The sequence below is a fragment of the Lissotriton helveticus genome, chromosome 4_1 (assembly GCF_964261635.1).
Source record: "Lissotriton helveticus chromosome 4_1, aLisHel1.1, whole genome shotgun sequence".
NCBI lineage: Eukaryota > Metazoa > Chordata > Amphibia > Caudata > Salamandridae > Lissotriton > Lissotriton helveticus.
In genome coordinates this window covers 28,818,462-28,839,408 of record NC_136063.1, presented here as the reverse complement: position 1 = coordinate 28,839,408, position 20,947 = coordinate 28,818,462, and the positions used below count along the sequence as shown (strand labels likewise).

General features: G+C 44.6%; 1 protein-coding gene across 3 annotated transcripts in view; it reads right to left on the bottom strand.

The window, feature by feature from the left end:
• The window catches only part of LOC144828296 (C-type lectin domain family 2 member L-like), a 92,210-nt gene that overhangs the window by 17,756 nt on the left and 53,507 nt on the right, over positions 1 to 20,947 (bottom strand). For all 3 annotated transcript variants that reach the window (XR_013610418.1, XM_078686379.1, XM_078686377.1), the window contains one exon: positions 16,069 to 16,172. Coding sequence is in view for 2 of the 3 variants with exons in the window: in XM_078686379.1 (XP_078542505.1) it covers positions 16,069 to 16,172 (104 nt within the window). In the remaining variant the exon portion in view is untranslated. The remainder of the gene's footprint in view (positions 1 to 16,068; positions 16,173 to 20,947) is intronic.

The following is a 20,947-nucleotide window of genomic DNA, read 5'->3' as shown; positions in this document are numbered from 1 at the left end:
AATGCCGATGTCATGAAGCCTGGCGAGGAGCGCCGCATGAGGGACGGTGTCGAAGGCCGCCGACAGGTCCAACATGACTAGCATGGCCTTGCCACCAACATCCAGAGTCTCCCTGATGATCTCAGAGACCTCCAACAGTGCCGTTTCCGTACTAAAATTAGGACGGAATCCGGATTGGGAAGGATGGAGCAGATGGTTCGTTTCTAAAAAGCTCGACAAGACGTCATGAACATGTTTCTCGGTGATCTTAGCCAACGCCGGCAAGAGTGAAATTGGCCTATAATTGGCCAAGACCTCAGCATCAAGACCTGGCTTTTTCAAGAGGGGGATGACCATCGCCCTCTTCCAGGTACAAGGCACCTTCCCTTCCCTCAAGGAGGCGTTGAGGATAGGATTAACCAGAGGATTCACCACCGCCGCCATCTCAGCCAAAAATTTGGCGGGGCAGGGGTCAAGTGGCGAACCCGATTTAAGGCTGGCAAGCAGCACCCGCGACGCCTCGCTGGTGACAGCAGGAAAATCTGTCAAAACAGCGACAGGCGTGGGCGGTAGCTCACATCCCGCGCCGGGGCCACAATCACTATCCACGGTGCTCTCCGAGAAGGAGGCTTGAATCGCCTTGATCTTATTGGTGAAAAAGCTGGCAAGATCACAAGCCCACGCCTCCGATGATACTAACGGGGGTGTCTGGGAGCTGGGGGACGTGAACTCTAGTTTGGAAAAGGAGGGAAAACTGTTGTCCATCTAGCCTCGAAATTTTGGAACACCTTGCCCGAGAACCTGCGCAAATGCTCTAATTTGCTCAGTTTCGGGAAGCTCCTGAAAACTGCATTATTTGGAGCTTAATCCTTTCAGCCCATGTTTCATCTGACTTTCCTGTTACCATAGCGCAGAGATACCCCTACGGGGGTGATTCCTGCGCTCTACAAATCCCATACATACATACATACATACATACATACATTAAGAATAGAGAAGGAATTCTTATCCCACCACCTAGTACTCCTGCCTCATTTATGATGATGGAAAGAGGCTATCACACCTGTGTGTGGTTAGAAAATTAGATTGAATATACTAAATGTGACGGAATATTAGCTTACCCAGAAAATGGTACGTTTCATGGTAGAATTCTTCAGAATTTAAGGATGAAGATGAACGAACGACAGCCCAGACCCAGATTAACACAGTATGAAGCTTTAGAGGAATGGGAAACGGAGGCATTTGAACGAGACAAATCTAGAAGTAGCAGAAGTTATAGTGTTTTATCCTAAACAAATGCGAGAATCACGTGAAGATCAAATAAAACAATGGAGACAAGCAATGATCACAGAAGGACTTTATCCTGTATTAATGTCTGAGGAACAGTCAGGAGGCAAATGTACAAGAAAAGCTAAGCATTTAACAATGACAGGCTGTGGAGAATCAGAAGATTAGTTTATGGAAGATATCTTAACAAAGAATCCTCCACCATATCAGGAGGGACCCAGTAGAACTACTCCAAGTGCCCCTGTTTTAGAAACACCATTAGTTCCTCAAATATTGCATGATCCAATAAATGAAAGAATACTCCAGGCAAAGGAATGGGAAGCAATAAATAAAAATGGTGAAGAATTAATACAGAAAATAACCGAATAGGGTATACATCCTGAAGCATTGACTATATCAGTGACTATAGGTCCTGTTGTCACATTGTATGGGGATAAGGGAAGTTGCCCAAAACCACCAGTTATGGCCACTCCTGTAATAGAACCTAGAAAAGAGAACATAACAATTGAGATCACGTAAATGGATGCGAATCGGTAATCTCCCTGATGGATTTACCAATAAAAGAGAGGATAAATGAAACACCAAAAAGAGTTGCACCCTGTAGTTCAAGAGAAATATGATTAGAAACCTCTACAGGAACTAAAAGTGCCATAATAGTATCACCAGAAGAATTAGAAAGATGAGCACAGGTAATAGACAAACCAAATCAACAGCCGAAAATTTTAGACATTTTTAAATTAAAGTAGAATTGGAAGAGATGATAGCCGGAAATGTAGGAATTGATAGACTAAACACTTACAGTGAAGAATTGTTGTTTATATGTAGGAGCATAACTAGAAACGCAAAATTGTTTCATGAAAAATTAACAGAGATTGCTTCTGAGATGGGAATTGATTGCAAAGTTTGGAAAAAAACATAACCGTTCATAAGGGAAACTTTAGAAGACGTACAGTAGATGGAGGGAGTAAATTTATTTTGAAGAGTGCCCCTCTAAAATAGTTAAAGGAAGGGATCCCCATGTCTCCATGTCTTGTTCCCTCTGGATACCAGAGATGTTATATTCAGCTCCCAGGTACATTGTCTGCATTGTGTGATCCGCACCCCCAAGTATGAGAAGTGATCCCCAGCTCACTGCAACGTAACCAGTTCTTTAATCTATTTGTGGTTGCAAGTTATCGGAACAATTAACAGTCAGGCCAGAGGATCTGACCAGGTCCACAAATCTATATCTAATCTTCTGAGATATATACAAAAGAGCAGGCGCTAGTTCAAAAGTTTAAGTGGGAGAAATAGAAATGGTCCGTGAACTGACTCAAAGGCCTTTTCCAAAATAGACAGACACCAGAGCCCTTCGTCCCCTAGACCCCAATGACCGCGACAACGCATTATTAAGGCGGCAAAGACAATGAGGGGTGCTACACCCAGGCACAGAGCCATTTTGGTCATAGTGTATGAGGCCAAGAACCACCCACACCAGACTACTGGCAAGAACCTAGGCTAATATCTTCGTCTCAAGACTGAGTGGGGAAATGGGTTTGTACGGGGTACAGTCTTCAAAAGGATTCCCAGGTGTAGATATCTCCAACACTATAGCTGCCCTAACATCATAGGGTAAAGTTCCAAAATCAAAGGACCCTGTGTACACCGCTAGGATTAGGGGAATTAAATAGGAGGGACACCGTATAATTAACTCAAGTGGGAAGCAGTAAAGAAACTTCCCAGCTTTATCTCCAGGTTCATACATGCGGCGGTGCAAGGCAGAGGTGTCTTGTGAATTTTGCCTAAGGGCGAGTTGCAGTAATTCAAGGTCATGTAGTGCTTGGGCACTGAGCAGGACTTTCAGTTTTTTTCAGCAGTATCGATATTAGCTTCCAGATCACAAACGTTCTTACTTTTACGTTGATTAGCATCAGCCTGATGGAAGATGATTTTAACTCTCAACACAGCCTTCAGCGCCTCCCACAGCTTGAGAGAGACTTGACCGAACTCTCATTTATGATGAAGCACTCAGACATCTGCTGGAGCAGGTGCTCCTTAGAGTGGAGGTCATGAAGCCACCAGGTGCTAAGTCTCCACAGTCCGCCCTCTCACCATTGGAGTTTAACCTGCATTGGGGTAGGTCTGTCAAAGCCTGTGGGAGTCATTGTGCTTCAGCTTACCTCCCTGTCTTACATTTTATGCTATCACCAGACGGTCATGAGCGTAGTGCATTGTATGTCCTAAGTTAAAATGGCGGACCATGACGCCCTTTTCGAGTAGGCATAGGTCTTTGTTACTCTGGATTATATGTACATAAAAGTCATCATTTTTTTATTTAATACATTTTAGATTATGGATTAATTGATATCTCTTAGACCTGGCTATTATTATATTCTGATTGGCGTCTTAGGGTTTCTATGTATTTATTTATTTATTTATTGATTAATAACATTTATAGAGCGCGAACAAATGCCCATGGGCGTCTCGGCGCTAGTATATCTGCATGTGTTTACTCCTAGAGGAGGAGCGGATCTAAATTTACTGGTTAAACAGCCAGGTCTTTAACTGCTTGCGGAAGGACCAAAGTGAGGGGCTTGTTTTTATTGAATGGGGCAGAGTGTTCCATGGTTTCGGGGCTGATACCAGGAACCTTCTATCCCCCAAGCAACCGATTTGGTACGGGGAACCGTTAGGTCATTTAGAGTAGAAGAACGTAACGATCTGGGGGGACAGTAAGGAATCCGGTTTTGTGTAAGAAATGCAGGTCCTTGATTGTGCAGAGCCTTATACACAATACAAAGGGTTTTGAACTTAATCCTATTTCTGATAGGCAGCCAGTGTAGGTATCTAATAGTTTCTGTAGCGGACTTATATTTAGGAATTCTGCCTAGGAGTCTAGCAGCTGAATTCTGGATGACTTGCATTTTATTAACGACCCTTGCTTGTGCATTCGTGAACAAAGCGTTACAGTAGTCCAAGGTGGACAACATTAGAGACGTCACCAAGGTTTTGCCGGCCGTTTCGGCCAGGAAGGGGAGGATTTTCATTATGAGTCGCAGTTTATGGAAGGCGGAAGAAGTAATTTGATTGGCATGTGGGAGAAAATTGAGGCAGTCATCGAAGATCACTCCCAAGTTCCTCACTTTGCTGGCATGTTTGGGGGGGGTCCAAAGGACGAGGGCCACCAAACAGAGGACCATTCTGGCGTCAGTTGTCCGAAGATGACGACTTCCGTCTTGTCGGAATTAAGTTTTAGACAATTGGTGGCCATCCAGTCCCCAATTGCCAACATGCCCTCTTTGAAGTCATCTGCTATTTTGTGGCCGTTCTTTTTAATGGCCAGGACCAGCTGCGTGTCGTCCGCATAGGAGGTAAGGCTCATCCCATGTGCTCGAATGATGTTAGCTAGGTCCGACACATAGATGTTAAAAGGTGTCGGACTTAGGGATGAGCCTTGAGGAACCCCACATGGCAGAGACAGGTTGGACGATTGAAAGGAGCCCAGTGTAACAGCTTGAGTCCTATCGGCCAGAAAAGATGCTAGCAGTTTCTTGTCTGTATGTTGGACGCCCATGTTTTCGACACGGTCGATCAGAATAGCGTGATCGACCGTGTCGAAGGCGGCCGACAAATCTAGCAGTATTAATACTGCTGTTCCACCAACATCTCGGATGGATCTGATGTCGTCCGCGGCTTTAATTAGGGCCGTCTCCATACCGTGAAATCGGCGGAAGCCAAATTGGGTCTCATCGAGTAGATGGTGTTCCTCTATGAAAGCAGACAGTTGTTGGTTCATTGCTTTTTCGGCGATTTTTGCCAGGAATGGAAGGCTTGCAATTGGGCGGTAGTTTTTCAATTCGTTCTTGTCAAGGTGTGGCTTCTTTAGTAAGGGTTTGAGGAGAGTTTTTTTTAGGGCGTCTGGATAGATACCTGTGCTAAACATGGAATTGCATATTAAGGTGATAGCAGGCAGGAGTACATCAATCATGGGTGGGAGTATTTTAAAAGGACAAGGGTCAAGTGCGGAGCCTGATCTAATCGTGGAAATAATATCCGCCATTTGGGTGTTAGAGATGTCTGTGAACTGGGTGAAGATAGGACCGGAATGTGTCGGAATGGTAGTTATAGAGGGGGAATTGGTATTGTTTGAAAAAGCCGAGAAGATGTCGTTAACCTTGGAGAAAAAGAAGGTGGCCAAGGCGTCACAAAGGGATTGGGAGGGGGTTGGAGTCAGATCGAAGGAATAGCCAGCTAACTGCTTAGTGGTATCGTAAAGTTCCTTGGTGGAATGTTTGGATGATTCGATCCTTTCACTAAAAAACTTTTTCTTGGCATCGCTAATCATAATTTTGTATTTAGCCAACGTCTCCTTGTAGCGCATTTTGGTATCTTCAGTATAAGCCTTCCGCCAGTGCCTCTCCTTATTCCTGCAAAGTTGTTTCTGAGATCTTAACTCCTCCGTGAACCAGGGGGGCGAAGGGCCAAGTCTGTTACGGGTCAGCTGTTTGACAGGGGCCAGTGAGGTGGCGGCAGAGCCCAACCAGTCATGAAATTGTGTTGTGGCGATGTTAGGGTCAGCGGACAAAGAAGGATTGGAGTTAATCAGAAGCGTTTTCAGACTGGAACTATCGATGTCATTCCAAGCCAGGAACGGTCGACGGGGGTTAGAAGATAATATGGGGGAACCAGAGTCGTGGACAGTCAGAGAAGCCAAGATAGCATGGTGATCCGACCAGGTAAGGGGAAGGATTTGGGAAATGTGTATTTCATCTAGGTTGGAAAAAATGCCGTCCAAGGTGTGCCCTCCGTCGTGCGTAGGAGAGTTGACCAGTAAGGGGAGACCGAAGGTTGTCATATCCGCTATAAGGGATAAAGTATCCCTATCCTCTGTTTTATCTAAGTGAAAGTTAAAGTCACCGAGGACTGTTAAAGAGTTTTCAAGGGCCGATGATTCCAGGATGGAGCTGAAGTCGGAGATAAAACCTGCTCTTGGTCCCGGCGGTCGGTACAAGGGGATCCCTCTAAAATTGTAAGAGGGAGATAACTTGATGGTGAATTGTAGGGCTTCACAATAAGGTGACGCGATAGCGTTAGTTCTTACGATAAATGAGTCACGGGCGATAATTGCTACTCCGCCGCCTTTTTTACGCTGTCTGTCAAGTCTGTGGATGGAGAAGCCTCTTGGGACTGCTATCACTAGATCTGGGTCGGAAGAATGGTCCATCCAGGTTTCAGCCATGAATAGTATATCTGATTTACTGTCCTCTATGAGGTCTGCTATGTCCTGTTAGTGTTTACCGAGCGAGCGGACATTAGAGAGGGCTATTGAAATAGTGCTAGATGTATTTTTATTGATACCGGAGGATGTTTTAATAAGGAAAGTCATTGGTGTCTTACAATGAAAACAGGACTGGGCGGAATTACCAGGAAGGGATACTGGATCGAATAATTGGCATTCCTGATAGTTATGAGGACGCATCTCTCGGAGCCTAGTCGTAGAATAGGTTAGTCATGAAGCTAGGTCAAGGGGGCCAGGGGTGGTGGCCCTAGGCCCGGTCCAGGCGCGGACGGGCGCAGACGGGCTTGCCTTTGGCGTGCTTTCGGCACGCCCACTGCACCTGCCCGCTGCGCGGACGGGGAAGTCTAGTATTTTTATACATGTATGTGAGGAGGTTGGAGGAGGGTGGGAGGGCTCGAACAACTACACCGCCAGCCTTACCCTCAGCAAGATGGCGGCTGAGGAGGGTCGAGTGAGGTGACAGCGCCTGGTAACAGCAGCGCTGTGGCAGGGCAAGTCGGTCAACAGCCTCGGAGCGACGCAAGTCTCGCGCCGAGGTAGGGGCGATATTTTAAAAAGTACTGGCTAAAATATTTACAATTCTTAAAAGTACGTTATTCTTTATTCAATAACGAGCAAACAATCAATTTTAAGGTAGAGCAGAGAATAGAGCAGAGATCCCCCGGCTTCCGCCTCAGGGGAGAAAATACGCAAATATATGTATTGTATCGTATTCGTACTTTTATGGTCCAATGACCGAAAATTAAGTTTTAAGATGCTTCAGATAACCTTCTCAGGTCAGTAGAGGGAAGAAGTAAGTAATCTAGGTGATAGGGTGATTCGCAGGGCGCTAATGATAGGTAAATTCCCCACACCCTTTGCATGCTTCTGTTAGAGCCAATGATTGGATCCATGTATTGAAGGCGGTTGTCCTGCGTGTATGAGTTGCTCTCCCAACACCCATACTGGGTTCCTTGACCGCATTAAAATCACCTGCTACAAAGGTTATGCCCAAAGGTAACTGTAGCAACAGTTTTGAGAGTGCCCTTAAGGTTGTGCCTAGGATATGCGGTGGCGAGTGTAACCAAGATGAAAGTCCATTTCCTGTTCCCAAACATGCCCTTTACCATTGTGACTAAACTTCCAGGTCTTCGTTATATGCTTTTGTGACTTCAATTGGGAACAGCTTATGTATTAAAACTGCTGTACTGCAGCAATTATCGGTGTAACCTGAAGCACTGACAAACACTTGTGAATCAGTGGTGTCGGGTGTGCACAAATTAGACAGCAAAACCAGAGACCGGCAAGAGGTTGCAGCACCTGCTTGGGTGGGGGGTGGGGCTTCTCTCCCACCATTAATGTGGGAGTTGCAAGAACAGGTAGCATGAAGCCTGGATGCCTTGGTAAAGAGCATGAATAGATCAACAGCCCAGAGGAAAAAGCATGGCAGCAGTTAAAGGTCTGTGAGCAAGTAAAAGACAGTGTGCGGCACTTCACCAATCAGATAAAGCACAGATGTGTAAGTATGGTAGAGCTTGGCTGTTGAAGTAGGTACTGGGAGAAGATACTTCAGTAAAGCAAGGGATAAAACTGCAGGAATAGCCGAGCACCATGACGATGAGAACAACCACACTACTGCAGTGGATGGCACCACTGAACAGCTGCGTTTATAGGTCAAGGAGCTCCAGCACCAAAGGAGGAAGGAAAAGGAAAGGTGATCGCTCAAGGGCCAAAGGACCCAGAGTCTGCAGTGTATGTGGTGGTTGTGGGATCCTGCAAGAAGAACACAGCAACAAGAGCCAGCTCAATGGTGAGCACACAATTGCGCCATTGTAAAAAAAGTGCATGAAATCTTTTGGTAACGCTGGTGAGGGGAGGGGGTTCAACACATACTTTGGTGCTCAATTTGGTTTCAGACGCTTAGACCACACATTGCAACTAGCACTAGGGCCAGTCTCCCGCAAAGTAATGTGCAGGTAGCGTAGAGTGCCCCTTAGTTCTAGGGACCATACAAGCACACGCTCTGATCCAACAATGAGGCTCAAAGCTGTGGCACCAACATCTTGTCCAGAGGCAGGGGTGGCTCAGGTGCCATTAACCACAGGTGCTCATAACTTTCTCTTTTGGCCCTCTTAGTAGAGGACTGAACATTTCTGATATGCGTGGAAACTTATGTTATGCCCCACCTTAGGGAAAAACCTGTAGTAGGTGTTAACTATTCGACCCAATAAATAACGTACCCCATGGTAACATCATCATTTATCCGTTGTGATAAATATCTCACCTAACAATAGGCAAATCGAAATAAGGGCCTTTGGATGTACTGAAAACTATAGCACTCTGCTCTTAGAACAAACCCTGTGAGGCGACTCAAGTTAAGAGAAATATATGGGCTCGTTCACCTTCAAGACAAATGGGTCATGACCTCCTCTACACACTCAGGTGCTTGAACCAGACTCCTACATTGAGGACAGAAGTGGTGGATTGTACCTGCCCCTTAATATATCTAGAGCTTGGTGACAAAATGTCCCCGTTAGCAGCACAGTTTTACATGACAGTGAATACCCATAGGGTGCCACATCTGTGAATTACTGCATAGCGCCCCAGTACAAAACTCCTGCCCTACTCCCACCATCAACCAAATGGGTAATGCAAAAACAAAACCACATATAATTAAAAAAACAAGATATATCCTGAGCTAATAGCAAGAGTCAGTAAAGTTTTCCAAATGAGTCTCAAAAAAGATGGTCTTCATGTCTTCATTTATTGCGATGTTGTTCTTCTTAATACAATCTAGCCGCCAACACGTGTTTCGTCTTTGGTGGTATAGACCATAGACTTCTTCAGGGCTGTTGCTAGACCAACAATTTGCTATTAATAGGTAAGTGATATCGACTGGTAATGGAACGAGTAATCAGGATTAAGGGTCTGGAGACTCTCGATTCAGTTAATCGTGATTCAAGAGTAAGCTTCAAATTCTCAGAAGAGGCCCAAATGACCATCGGACGCGGTGTGATCCGACACTAAAAACCAGGAACCGGCGTGTAGCCAATGTGATGGCCTAGCATCTGAATGACCCGAACAAGGCAATGGCTGAAAAAAGCTGTTTATTACTATCTTATTTATATGTATAAGGTTTATTGATGACAAGATTCTGGCAGAGGGCTAAAGCTGCCTTGAAGCAGGACCTATAGAATCCAGTTACTGACTCTTGGTACTGATCTTTCTAGTGGATACTTTCACTGCAGGCCCCTGACCTTGAGAATGATTGCCAAGCTCCAGGATGAATCCAGAAAAGCTTCTATATCTGCTTTGCATCACTGAATGATGCTATAAGGCATCGTTCAAGACTCCGGACCACCCTGGACTGGAAGACACAGAGCCATATAAAGGTGCCACTACCTGTCCTTTTCCCCACATCTTCGCAAGCGGACACGACCCACTTCAGAAATGAACTAGGCAGTAAGTAATGATACACTAACTTTGCATCTTGTTACAAAATCCACTCCCTGGAACAGGGAGGCAGGAAGGCAGTAATAATTCTGCTAATAGAGTATCCACTAGATAAATTGTTAGATAGAGTTACTTTTCTGATGAATATTTCCACCCATGGATTCCACACCTTGTGAATCAGAAAGAAAGCAGTTGCCCCAGCAGGAGCTAATTCTAAGCTTTAGACTACACTTGAAATGGCTTCATGACTGAGCAGGAAAAATGGCTCTTCCTGCAGAATGAAAGTCAAAACATTATCGCTTTTTGAAAGAAGGGGCCGAAGCTTACGTCACAGCTCTCAAATGACAAGAACTGGAAGACTCCTAGACTCAGTTGCAGAAGGCTGCCAGGGGTTGGCTATTTGTGGTTCTGGACTTACTCTAGCTCTGAGCTGGAACACATTTACTACTGTTTTGGGTGGGTCTGGGTTCTAGTAAGTGATTAGTAATGGCCTACTCTTGTTTCTGCCCTTCCCTAACCCCTCCTTACTCCTCCCGTAATCCCTTTAGGGAATTTAGTATTAAGTATTCCCTATTTTCCAGCCACTCTGAACAGTCTCACCCACATTTACTACTAAAACATATGTCAACGTGTGCAGATATGTCTGTATTTGGGAGTCGAGGCGCAGTCTCCACTAGATACATAAAACGAAGTCTAGCTGCAGATGTAGAGGGGCTTTGACAAGATGCCCAAATCTGGAGACGATACATCGATGATATTTTTTTAATTTGGAACAATGATGCTGACAGTTTGAATCAATTCATCCATTGGCTTAACAACAACTGCTGTGGACTTACATTCACCAGCACAGTTGATACCCAATCCATCCCCTTCCTGGACCTAAACATATATCATCTTGATGGCTCTCTACATACAAGATTATATCGGAAACCCACAGAAAGGAACACGTTGTTATCTTATAACAGCAGTCATCCAAGAGCCCTTAGGGATTCCCTGCCCTACTCCCAATTTCTCCGTATCAGACGGAATTGTTTTGCCAAGGAAGATTACTTTAAAGCGGCTGCAGTCCTATCAGAAAAACTCAAGAATAGGGGCTACCCCAATAGGTTGGTCAGAACAGCTGTCAAACGGGCTTGGTACTGCCCGAGGGAGGTCCCTAAAGAAAAATAATCTAACTCTAGAATAGCTTGTGTAACCACGTTCTCTCCTGCTTCTAATGCGATGAAAAAAAGCATAATCAAACATTGGCCAACCCTAAATGTAGGTGCTTTGCATTTTGACCGTCCCTTGTTTGCCTTCAAGAAAAGTTCCAATCTTAAGGACCATTTGGTCAGAGCTGCTTTACCCAACCCCCCTACTCTGGGCACAATAGACTCTTTGTGGACCCAAACACCACTAGTGGGACATGCTAAGTGTGGATCATGTAACGTCTGCGATTTTACCATTGAAGGCAAGTCATTTGTATTCAATAAAGTAACTGTCCATTGTAAGAGTTTTACCAACTGTAATAGCAGTGATGTAATTTACCTGATCCACTGCCCTTGTAAATTGATATATGTTGGACAAACTAGACAGAAAATCAAGACAAGGATTTGTCAGCACCGCAGTCGAATTCGTTGCAAGACCCCCAACGCCCCATTGGTGGATCACTTCACCGAAAAAGGACACACAGACAATGATTTGAGATGGACTGTCCTTAAGTCTGTGAAGCTACCTCCACGTGGAGGTGATATTGGACTCCTAATGAACAGAGAGGAACTAAAAATGATTCTACTTATGGACAGCATAAGGAGTGGACTCAATCGCAATGAGGATTGGACTTCACTCCTCTGAAAATGTATTTCCAGCTTCTGATTAACTATCTGCCTGCTTAAAATCTGAATCGCTCAATGTACTTGTTTTTATAATGACAATGTGAATTTATGTCACTTGCATGTTCTGGAGCACTCAAATCATCACCACCTTCGTGACTAATGTGGAATGCACCCCTCACTGCACCGAGGTCACCGTTCCAAGATGTCCGCCACAATTGCCGACTGCTGCCCCCCTAAAATGGCCGCCACTATGGCCCCTTTCCCTTTCCAATATGGCCGAATTGCCTACTTCCCCCAGCACGCCCATACCCTCGCGTCCTCCGGTGCGATTGGGCTCCGAAGACGCTTGTGGAAGTTCGACCGTGAACTTTAGGTAAGTGTTGCTCCCATCTGTGGTCGAATTTTGCGGCGCAACACGCAACATGGTGCGGTTGTTTATCTGCATCTATTTTTCCCGCAGGTGCCTTATTATAGGTCTCAACCCACGTGCAGCCGTAATCGAGAATTGCACCATATCTGGTAAGCAGCCCCCGTTTTCCTAACAGGTCGGCTAGTCTGTATCTGTGCATTGCCCCGTTTGGTAGCGGTTCCCTCACCCCTTCATTCCCTTCCCCTGCTGGTGCCTAATTGACCAATTGGCTACCCCTCCGAGACCCTTGCAATTATTGGTAAGCGGGTCGTAGTTACGTGTATCATTCACGCACCTCCATAGCTGCGCTTCTATATTCCACAGCCCTACTACGATTCGCGCATCCTGGGAACTTACTACTCACCTCGAGGTAAGCACCATCCTTCAGACCCCACCGATCCCTTGTCCCCGCGACTGGGCATTGCATTAATTCCGGCTTTTACCTCCTCAGGCTGTGCTCCTGGTTTTAACACCCCTACCACATTTCGCTCATCCAAGGAATCTACAATTCACCTCGTGGTAAGCCCATTCACTCAGACCCCCACGTTACCCTGTCCATGTTACTGAGCCCAGCACTAATTCCGGTCTTATTCCGGTAGCCTTACCATAACTTATTCCTCACACGCCCCGGTTGCCAACCTATACCGCCCCGGAGGTAAAATACTTACTGTCCCGGTCCCTATAGTGTAACCTTATTTCGTATGACAATTGTGTTCATTGATTACGACTGACACTTGGCTGATACTTTCACACACGTTTGGCTGTTTTTATTCCAACGCGTCCCTATGCACGAATAGGCTTTTGCACATGCGCCGTGTTCATTTGGCACAGATTGTGTGACACTCAATTACACGAATGGCAGGTACCACCTTAAGCATGGCATGGTCAACTGACTACTTTTGGTTCTGTGAGTAACACAGCTTGCTAATCATCTTTCTATGTGTCCCCTTGTTTCTCCTTGTAAATACAGGCTTTTAAATTCAGGCAAAGCATTGAATGTCCTGATGATGATCCATAATTGTAACTGGATCGAAACGCCGTCGACAGATTATGTAGTCTAAACACTAGTTCACAACTTTGTGCCAAATCATGTTTTTTCTACATATGTGAAGCAAATTGATTCAAACATTGTTTGCTCCCTCACTTTTCAATTGCCTGAAAATTCCTCGTTATTTGTATTGTGCATTGTTTGTCTAGCCTTGTGGATACAGGACTGTGTCCCACTGCTTTCCTGTTGTTTGGTTAATGTTACTTATTTCAGTATTAAATACATTTCGAAGTCCGGCTGGACTTCATGTTCATTATAGTGCAGATTGTAGCCTATAATTATCCTAATGTTTATCTTCCTTTGTCAAGGACCGTTGTTGTTTAATTAGACCAACACTGGATCCATGCACACCTCGTCAAAGAGCAACAAGAGTTCAGAAAACAGCTAAAGTTTCAATCAGAAGTTTAGTTTTGTTTTCCTCAATTCGAAGGGGCAATTTAAGGACCTCCATGACCTTGAGATCACTGCTGTCAAGTAGGATGTCTTCTGTAGGAGGACCAGAAGGGTACTACAAAACTGAACTGGGGGAGGGTGGAGGAAGCTTGGTGAGGAATCCAGACACTTGTATTGTGAAGGACCAAATAACACCCGGCATTTGTAAAGTGGGAGGAAGAAGGTTGTCTGCTTTACTTTTGTCACCTTCGTCATGAGTAACCCTGGTCAACATCTGAATGTACCCTCTGTTGGACCCAAAGAGGGACCCAATCCTGGCAAACCTGTCAGCATGGGAAAGAGGTTCAGCCAGAGACTCACCCTCAAAACAGGGCTGCACATCCACAATGCTGATGCGTGGCACAGGCAGTAGCTGAGCTCTGTGGAGCCATCACTACTATTGTAAGAAGCAGCAGTGGCACCATGAAAGGTTTTGTGGCACTGGCCACCAAGAAAGCAGTGCCGTGCCGCCCTTGGGGTCTCAGGGCAGTTCCGAGTGACGTCAGTGGACTACAAGGCAGGGGTATCCGATGGAAGTACGATGGCAGTCCCAATGACTCCTTAGGACATTAAGGTATACCAGAGAAAGGCAGATCATACTTAAATATCTGCAGCATAAGCTACTCAATGCCAGGAATTTGCAGTGGATATGCAGATGGCCTGGGAACCTGGAAGCATTTTTTAAGGATTGCAGAAGAATTGAAGAGGACATTGATGCTAGAGTTTAGGAATAGGACTGCGGACTCTTGGGCTGTTTTGGTGAACGTGAATGATGCCTGGAAGAAGAAGGATCAATCCCATTTACAGTGTTTCTTTTTGGAAGACTTGACGCCTTACACTTCTCTCTGTACGACTTGCATGAAGGAAGTGACGTGGACTAAGAGTGGCCTAATTCCTTATAGAGTTTGCCCTTCCTCTCCTTTATGACATTCCAACATCAATACCCATTTATCACAGGGCTTATAGTGGTGCTTGAAGCCTAAACATGAGGGTCGTATTTCATGTTGGTCCATGACTGAGGTCCTTTCTGCTGGTGCGACATTGTTCAAAGCCCATAACTTTAGATGGTGAAATCCCTGAAAGAATGCTCAAAGCAAATAAACGTTGCAATTTGGAGTAATTAAAACGTTGGGGGATGGAGAAAGGCATCAATAAGAATGAACTGAAATAAGAATGCAGTGAAGGTGCCTTTATATAGTTCTGTGTTGGCTTGTGCTGGGGAAGAGTCACGGGACAAAGCCGAATGTCGCCACGAGTGTCGTGCAGGATGTATCAGAGATGTTTCAGATCCAGTCTGGCTTCTGATGATTGTACTCTGCGGGGATAGGTGTATACATGAGAAAATGTGGAGGCTATGTTATGTTATAAGATTTTATTAAGCGCACCTTTCACCCGAGGGTCTCAAAGCGCTAGCCTATCCTATCCTAGTAGAGGAGAAGGAATGACGAGAGCAGGCTGAGGGAAGAGAAACCAGAACAAACAGGTTTTGAGAGCCTTATGAAATTTTCTAGGGTTAGTCTCCATACGTAGATGCAGAGGGAGTGAGTTCCATAGGGTGGGGGCAAGATACGAAAAAGATCTCCCTCCATTTCTGGAGGTACGAATCTTGAATGGGATAAGAAGATGTTTATTGGCGGATTTAAGAGTTCTGGAGGGGTTATACCTGATCAGTTTTTTTGCAAGATAGTGTGGTCCATGTTCAAGGATGGTTTTATGGGCCAGACAGTTGATCTTAAATATTATGCGTTCCCTTTGGGGAAGCCAATGAAGAGCTCTCAAACTTGGTATCGAAGGGGATCGGGAGGGTAGATTTAGTACCAGTCTGGCAGTTGTATTTTGGAGGACCTGTAATTTGGTAAGGAGCTCTTCATTGGTTAAGGCCATTAGGACGTTTCCATAGTCTAACTGACTGATGATTAATCCTTGAACCAGCTGCATCCGAGATGCCAGTGGAACCCATTGGAAGATCTTACGGAGACTGAGCTATCAGTCAATGCTTAAATCACTGATAATCCTTTCTTACACAAGGTTTATTCACTCACTCATATACCTTATCTCACTCAGAGTTCCCAGAGCAACGACATCTAAGTACCTCGCTCTACAAGTTATAAGATACATTTCTGTTATCACATCTCTTTCAAATGGGGCCAAAATAAACATAACCGGATACACAAATTACCAATGTGGCATTGCAAATTATGACATACCCATCTCACAGTGCCATTTTCTCTCCCTGATGCTCCCAACTCTGTTTATGTGAATCCCTCATCACTCATTCCCTCCACACTGTTCTTCCTTTGAAGTAACATGTATAACAAATTTTGAGCTCCTGATCTGAATTTCCAGAGATTCAAAGTCAATGTTTGGGCTCCAAACCCACAATACTTACAGTGTGCTGTTGCAAGCGGTACCGTTCGCCCATTCGAATGTATCTCCTCTCCTCCGCAGACCGATCCAATTGTGGTGCTCACACGTAAGTTCCACAAGGAAATTCTGCACATGAAAAACAACTGTGGTGAGTAATCTATATAGGAAAACATATATATAAATCTGTACTGACCATATTAAGGTATAGGAATAATTGAAACACCTCAATAATCACCAACAACATTTCCTGCTTTTAGTTCTTTTAAAGTTTTGGGTTTAATTATTAACCACCATACTAATTAGGAGTACAACTAATTGCCTCCACAGCCTACCATTCTTGTACATTACTGACAGAAGTGGGGATCGGATGCGTGTTGCTCACTGACAATCCTTGGATGCCCCCGGTGTCCCCTGCAGAAGTCTTTTCACCCAGATTACTAGTTTTCTTGTGTTTGGCAGGCTACTTTTTGGTGTTGGGTGAGGGTAAGTGCATTAAAACCTGCAGATAGCACAGGAGAACGCTTCTCCACATGATGCAGGGAGCCACCGGAGGTGCGGGCGGTGTTGAAGGCACACAGGGTCGTAGCAGGGTAGAGGTGTGAGGGGGGTAGGACCAGGGTTCTTAGCACTACGAAAAATCCAAGTCCAGACAGCCACATGTGACAAATGGCTATTGGATCAAACAAATGATCAACATATTCTCTCTGAGATATACTTGCTCTTATAGGCAGCCTCTCCTAAGCCAAAAAAGCTGAGAGGGATTATTGGGGTGTGAGTTAACAGACAAAGAATAGGAAAAAAAACTATCACAGAGCCCGCACAACAGCACATTCATCATCAGGTACAAAAACAATGTTTACGGTGGTATGGCATTGCTTTACACCCCGACAGATTACAAAACTGAGCCCCAAGAACACCTGACCTTTGCTGAAGAGGCTGCAGGAATCACAGGAATTCTCAACCACTTGCTTTGACATTGCCCCAAACTGATGCAGGACTTGCACGAGGTACTGGATCTTCAGCGGGGAAATGCAGGGCTGGAAATTCCACGTTTCACTGCGTACACTTTATTAGGTCTCTTCAAAAGACTGTTACACGCCCTTTACTCGCACAGCACACTTGGGCATGGATGTGGTCCAGGGGATCTGGGAGCATAAGCTGTGGCTCCACTGTTTATGGGACCTGATAGGCATGGAAAAGCTGGTAAGGTGGGTGGCCTACACAGATGAAGGGTTCTCAAAGGTTTGGGATCCTCTCCTTGCATATCTCTCCTCCGTATCTGAAAGCACTGCATATCTTACAACCCACTCTGGCCACACCCTTCAGCAGATACCACTGGTAGACAATGTCGTTGATTGAACAGGATAATGACTGGGAAACGCAGACGAGACAAGAGTTTCATTTGACAACATGGGAATGTGGTAGACAATGGTGTAATTGTTCTGTGTACCTTAATAACATGTGATTGGACTGGGTTAGGGTGGCAATGGGTGGGGGGAAGTTGGATTATAATCTATAAAATAAACTGGCCTCTGGATTGTAGGTTGTACAGTTCTGTATGTTTGCAAACCTTCAGTAAAGGTAGTTGTAGCATAAGGAAACAAGGTCTGAGATGAACTCCACAGTGGTCCATGCCTCTCTGCCACTCACATCTGGTAGGAACCTGCTGGGATATCCGTCTGCGTGTGATATCTCCTTCAGCAAAGGCACAATCCACTTGCAGCATCCTCCAACTAGATCTAGTCCTTCCTTCTTCATCCAGCATTCAGTGTTTTGAGTTTATTATTGTTATTCCTCAGTATAAATTCTGTATGCATTCATTCTAAGTTACGCCTGGCTGCTCTGTCCATAGCTACCAGTGGGTTGGGCGCAGGTTCATTTAGTGACTTTAGTGGTTCACCCTGAGAAGGGTTGAGGTTATTTATTTAGGTGAATGCTCATCCCCCTCAACTAATACCCCACTTTCTTACAGGGGAAAAAATTCATTTGAGAATTTATTGGCGACTGCAGCGGCGCATTGGAAATGAGAAGAACTCTTCTCACAAGGGAAATGTCAATACGGTTCGAGTAGCGATCTTGGTGTCAAAGCTGTGAACCGTAGGTTGTCTGGTCAGTGGTAGTAGCACTCCAATCTCAGATGGTTCACTTCATAAGCAGCAGGTTCTCTTCTCAGTGACTGAAAAGTTGGTCTTGATTGTTCATGAGATGTCTTTGGGAAAGTCTCTGCACTTGTCAGATCACAGCCACAGTGGGCTCATCCTGAGAGCTAGAGCCAGTCTCTGGATCTTACAGGCAGGGAGAACCATGGACTCCTGCCCAGGGTACAATCATTTCTTTTGTGATGGTGCAGACTGATCTCCTGGTTTCAAGTGCCAGCTTCTATCTAAAGTTTGAGGACACTGCTGCCAGACAAACCAGATAGTCAGATACAAAGCTGCACCTGAATATCTTGAATCCTTCACCTGTACACTTCCACCCACAAAGATGATGCTTGCCAAATTAGTTACTATCAGAAGTCAAGATGATGGCAGACACATATATTTCTTGCAAGTAATTCCTGAGAAGTTCCAACCAAACAGAGGCTGTTGCCTGGGCTACAGCTCTCTTGCCAGAGCTGACTATGGGGTACAGAGGATGGGAACCAAGCACATCCTTTCATACAAGGTGAGATAAACGCAACGTCCTCCAGTATACCACTAGACTTTTCAAGCAATTTATGTTGAAATGTACCGCAAATACCTAACACCATAGTGTTTATCCTGCAGCATTTGGCATGCCCGTATTAAAACAAAAGTCTTGAGTTCTCGCTTCTGACGAATACAGGCCTCCTTTTAAATGCAGCCTCCTCTCACTGCCTATGTGAGGAAAATGTATGAAGGTTGGGGAAATTTGGGGAGGAGCTGGCAGAATATGCTCTGCTGCTGAGGGAGTGTAAAAACAGAATTATTTTTTTGTGGTGGATGTTAGTCCACTTCAAGCAATAATGTTCACTAACCTGTTAATACGGGCACAGGATTCAATCATTTAAACATGAGCTCAACCCCTGGTAGATATGTCACAAGCAGACAGTCTCTACACCAATGAAAATCTTTTAAGCGTTCAGAAGTACCAAAATAGTGAAAAGTCAAAAACACATCAGTATAAAAATCCGACTTCAATGTGCAGAAATAAATAATAAATCAAATGACACCAAAATGAAAATCAAATTAGGGGAACCAGTATATGAATTGTAAAAGATTTAAGAGAAAAAGTGCCCAGGATACGTAAACTGCCAATTGGCAATCACTATTCATAGGTGAATAGGACCTACGCGTGACTTTAGACCGACTGTGATCAAACATGGATTGGATATGCCAAGACTGTTTGTCGTACTAAAAGGCTTTACCCTAGGTCTTTGCCTTAGAAAAGGAAGTCAAAAACCTCTGTGGGGCAGGTTGTAAACGGTGTCCAAGGAAGTCCTCTTGAAGCTGGTAAGGAGTTGGATAAGGTCTTGCTGAAACCATTGGTCTTAGGGAGAAAACCTAATAATGAAAAATACTCAAATTGTGAAGTTCTCTCATCAATCAGATACCTCTGGTGCCATTGCCAGTTCAACATTTCTTTGTTCAGTCTCTTTTTTGGAGGTCAAAATCTTACTGCGTGGCAAGGCTTCAGGCTTTATCTAGGAAGGTCACACCAAAGTTAGATAGGCTTGCTGTATTTACCTGATTTATTATGTGTTTGTGATCTGTTTTGAAGTTTGTAATTATACACTACTTATTGGTCTACGTAAAGTGATTATGGAGCTCCATAATTATTGAGGTACACATTTATGACCTTCATGATAATTTCAGCTTCGTATGTGTTATTTATATTTATGTCACATTATATCAGAAAATGTAATAAACTTTATTTTTTAGACAATACATTGGTCTTTGGGATATGTACTTTTGTGGATATAGTACCCTTTGAAAATTATGTATAGGGAAATTGGACTTGTTGGCAAGTGGCAAAACGCCCTGCATGGAATCAACTTTATTTTCTTGCCCAGCAATGGTGCACCTTGGGTGCATTAACTTGGGTGGTTCCTCTGGAGACCTGGAAGCCCAAAATATTTCTAAGGGCCAACTTTCAGAGATTGCTGTAGAAGTCCAGCGAGACCCATCCAAGCGTGCTGTGATCTCAGAGACTTTCTCCACACAAGGGGTACGACCGTGTTAAGGGCCATGTGGTGGGGGGAGATCATTAACTACGTATTAAAATGAGGGGTCCCCATTGGTCATCAATCCAATGAATAATTTAAATGCACACACACAGGTAAGAAGGGGTAGCCAGCACGTATTCCTCCTTTCCTAATCTTTTAATTCACTCCCATCACAGGGTGTATTTTGCTTGATAGAGACGCCATACGCAGCGGATTGATCTAGCGGCTTCCGACCTGTTGACGACTGTTTTCCAAATTCGACTGACCGCTGATGATGTCTACTACACTAAGTGAAAATGAATTAATTAATCATGATGCATTGCTGCTTTGAAAAAACAAAAAACAGCCTTGAGAAAGCCTTGGCTTTACTCGCCATACAGGGCGAAACACGTGTCTGCTGTTCTGCCTCTTTGTTTCCAAAGAAATTTTGCACAATGAATAACTGAAAAATGAGTGGAAATGGATAAAATCTAGTGAAAACATCAATAAAAAGAACTCTGTTCACTCAAGCTAACCTGTACTGTGCTATTTTCTACTATCAAGCAAAATACACCCTTTGCTGGGAGTGAATTGAAAGATTAGGAATGGAGGAATACATGCTCGCAACCCCTTTTTACCTATGTTCTCTAGAGGCTGGGGAGGTCCAGGGCCTTGAGCAAACTTTCCTCCAATAAACATTTGGGATTCAGGTCCAGTCTCAGGATTCCTGGACCTCATT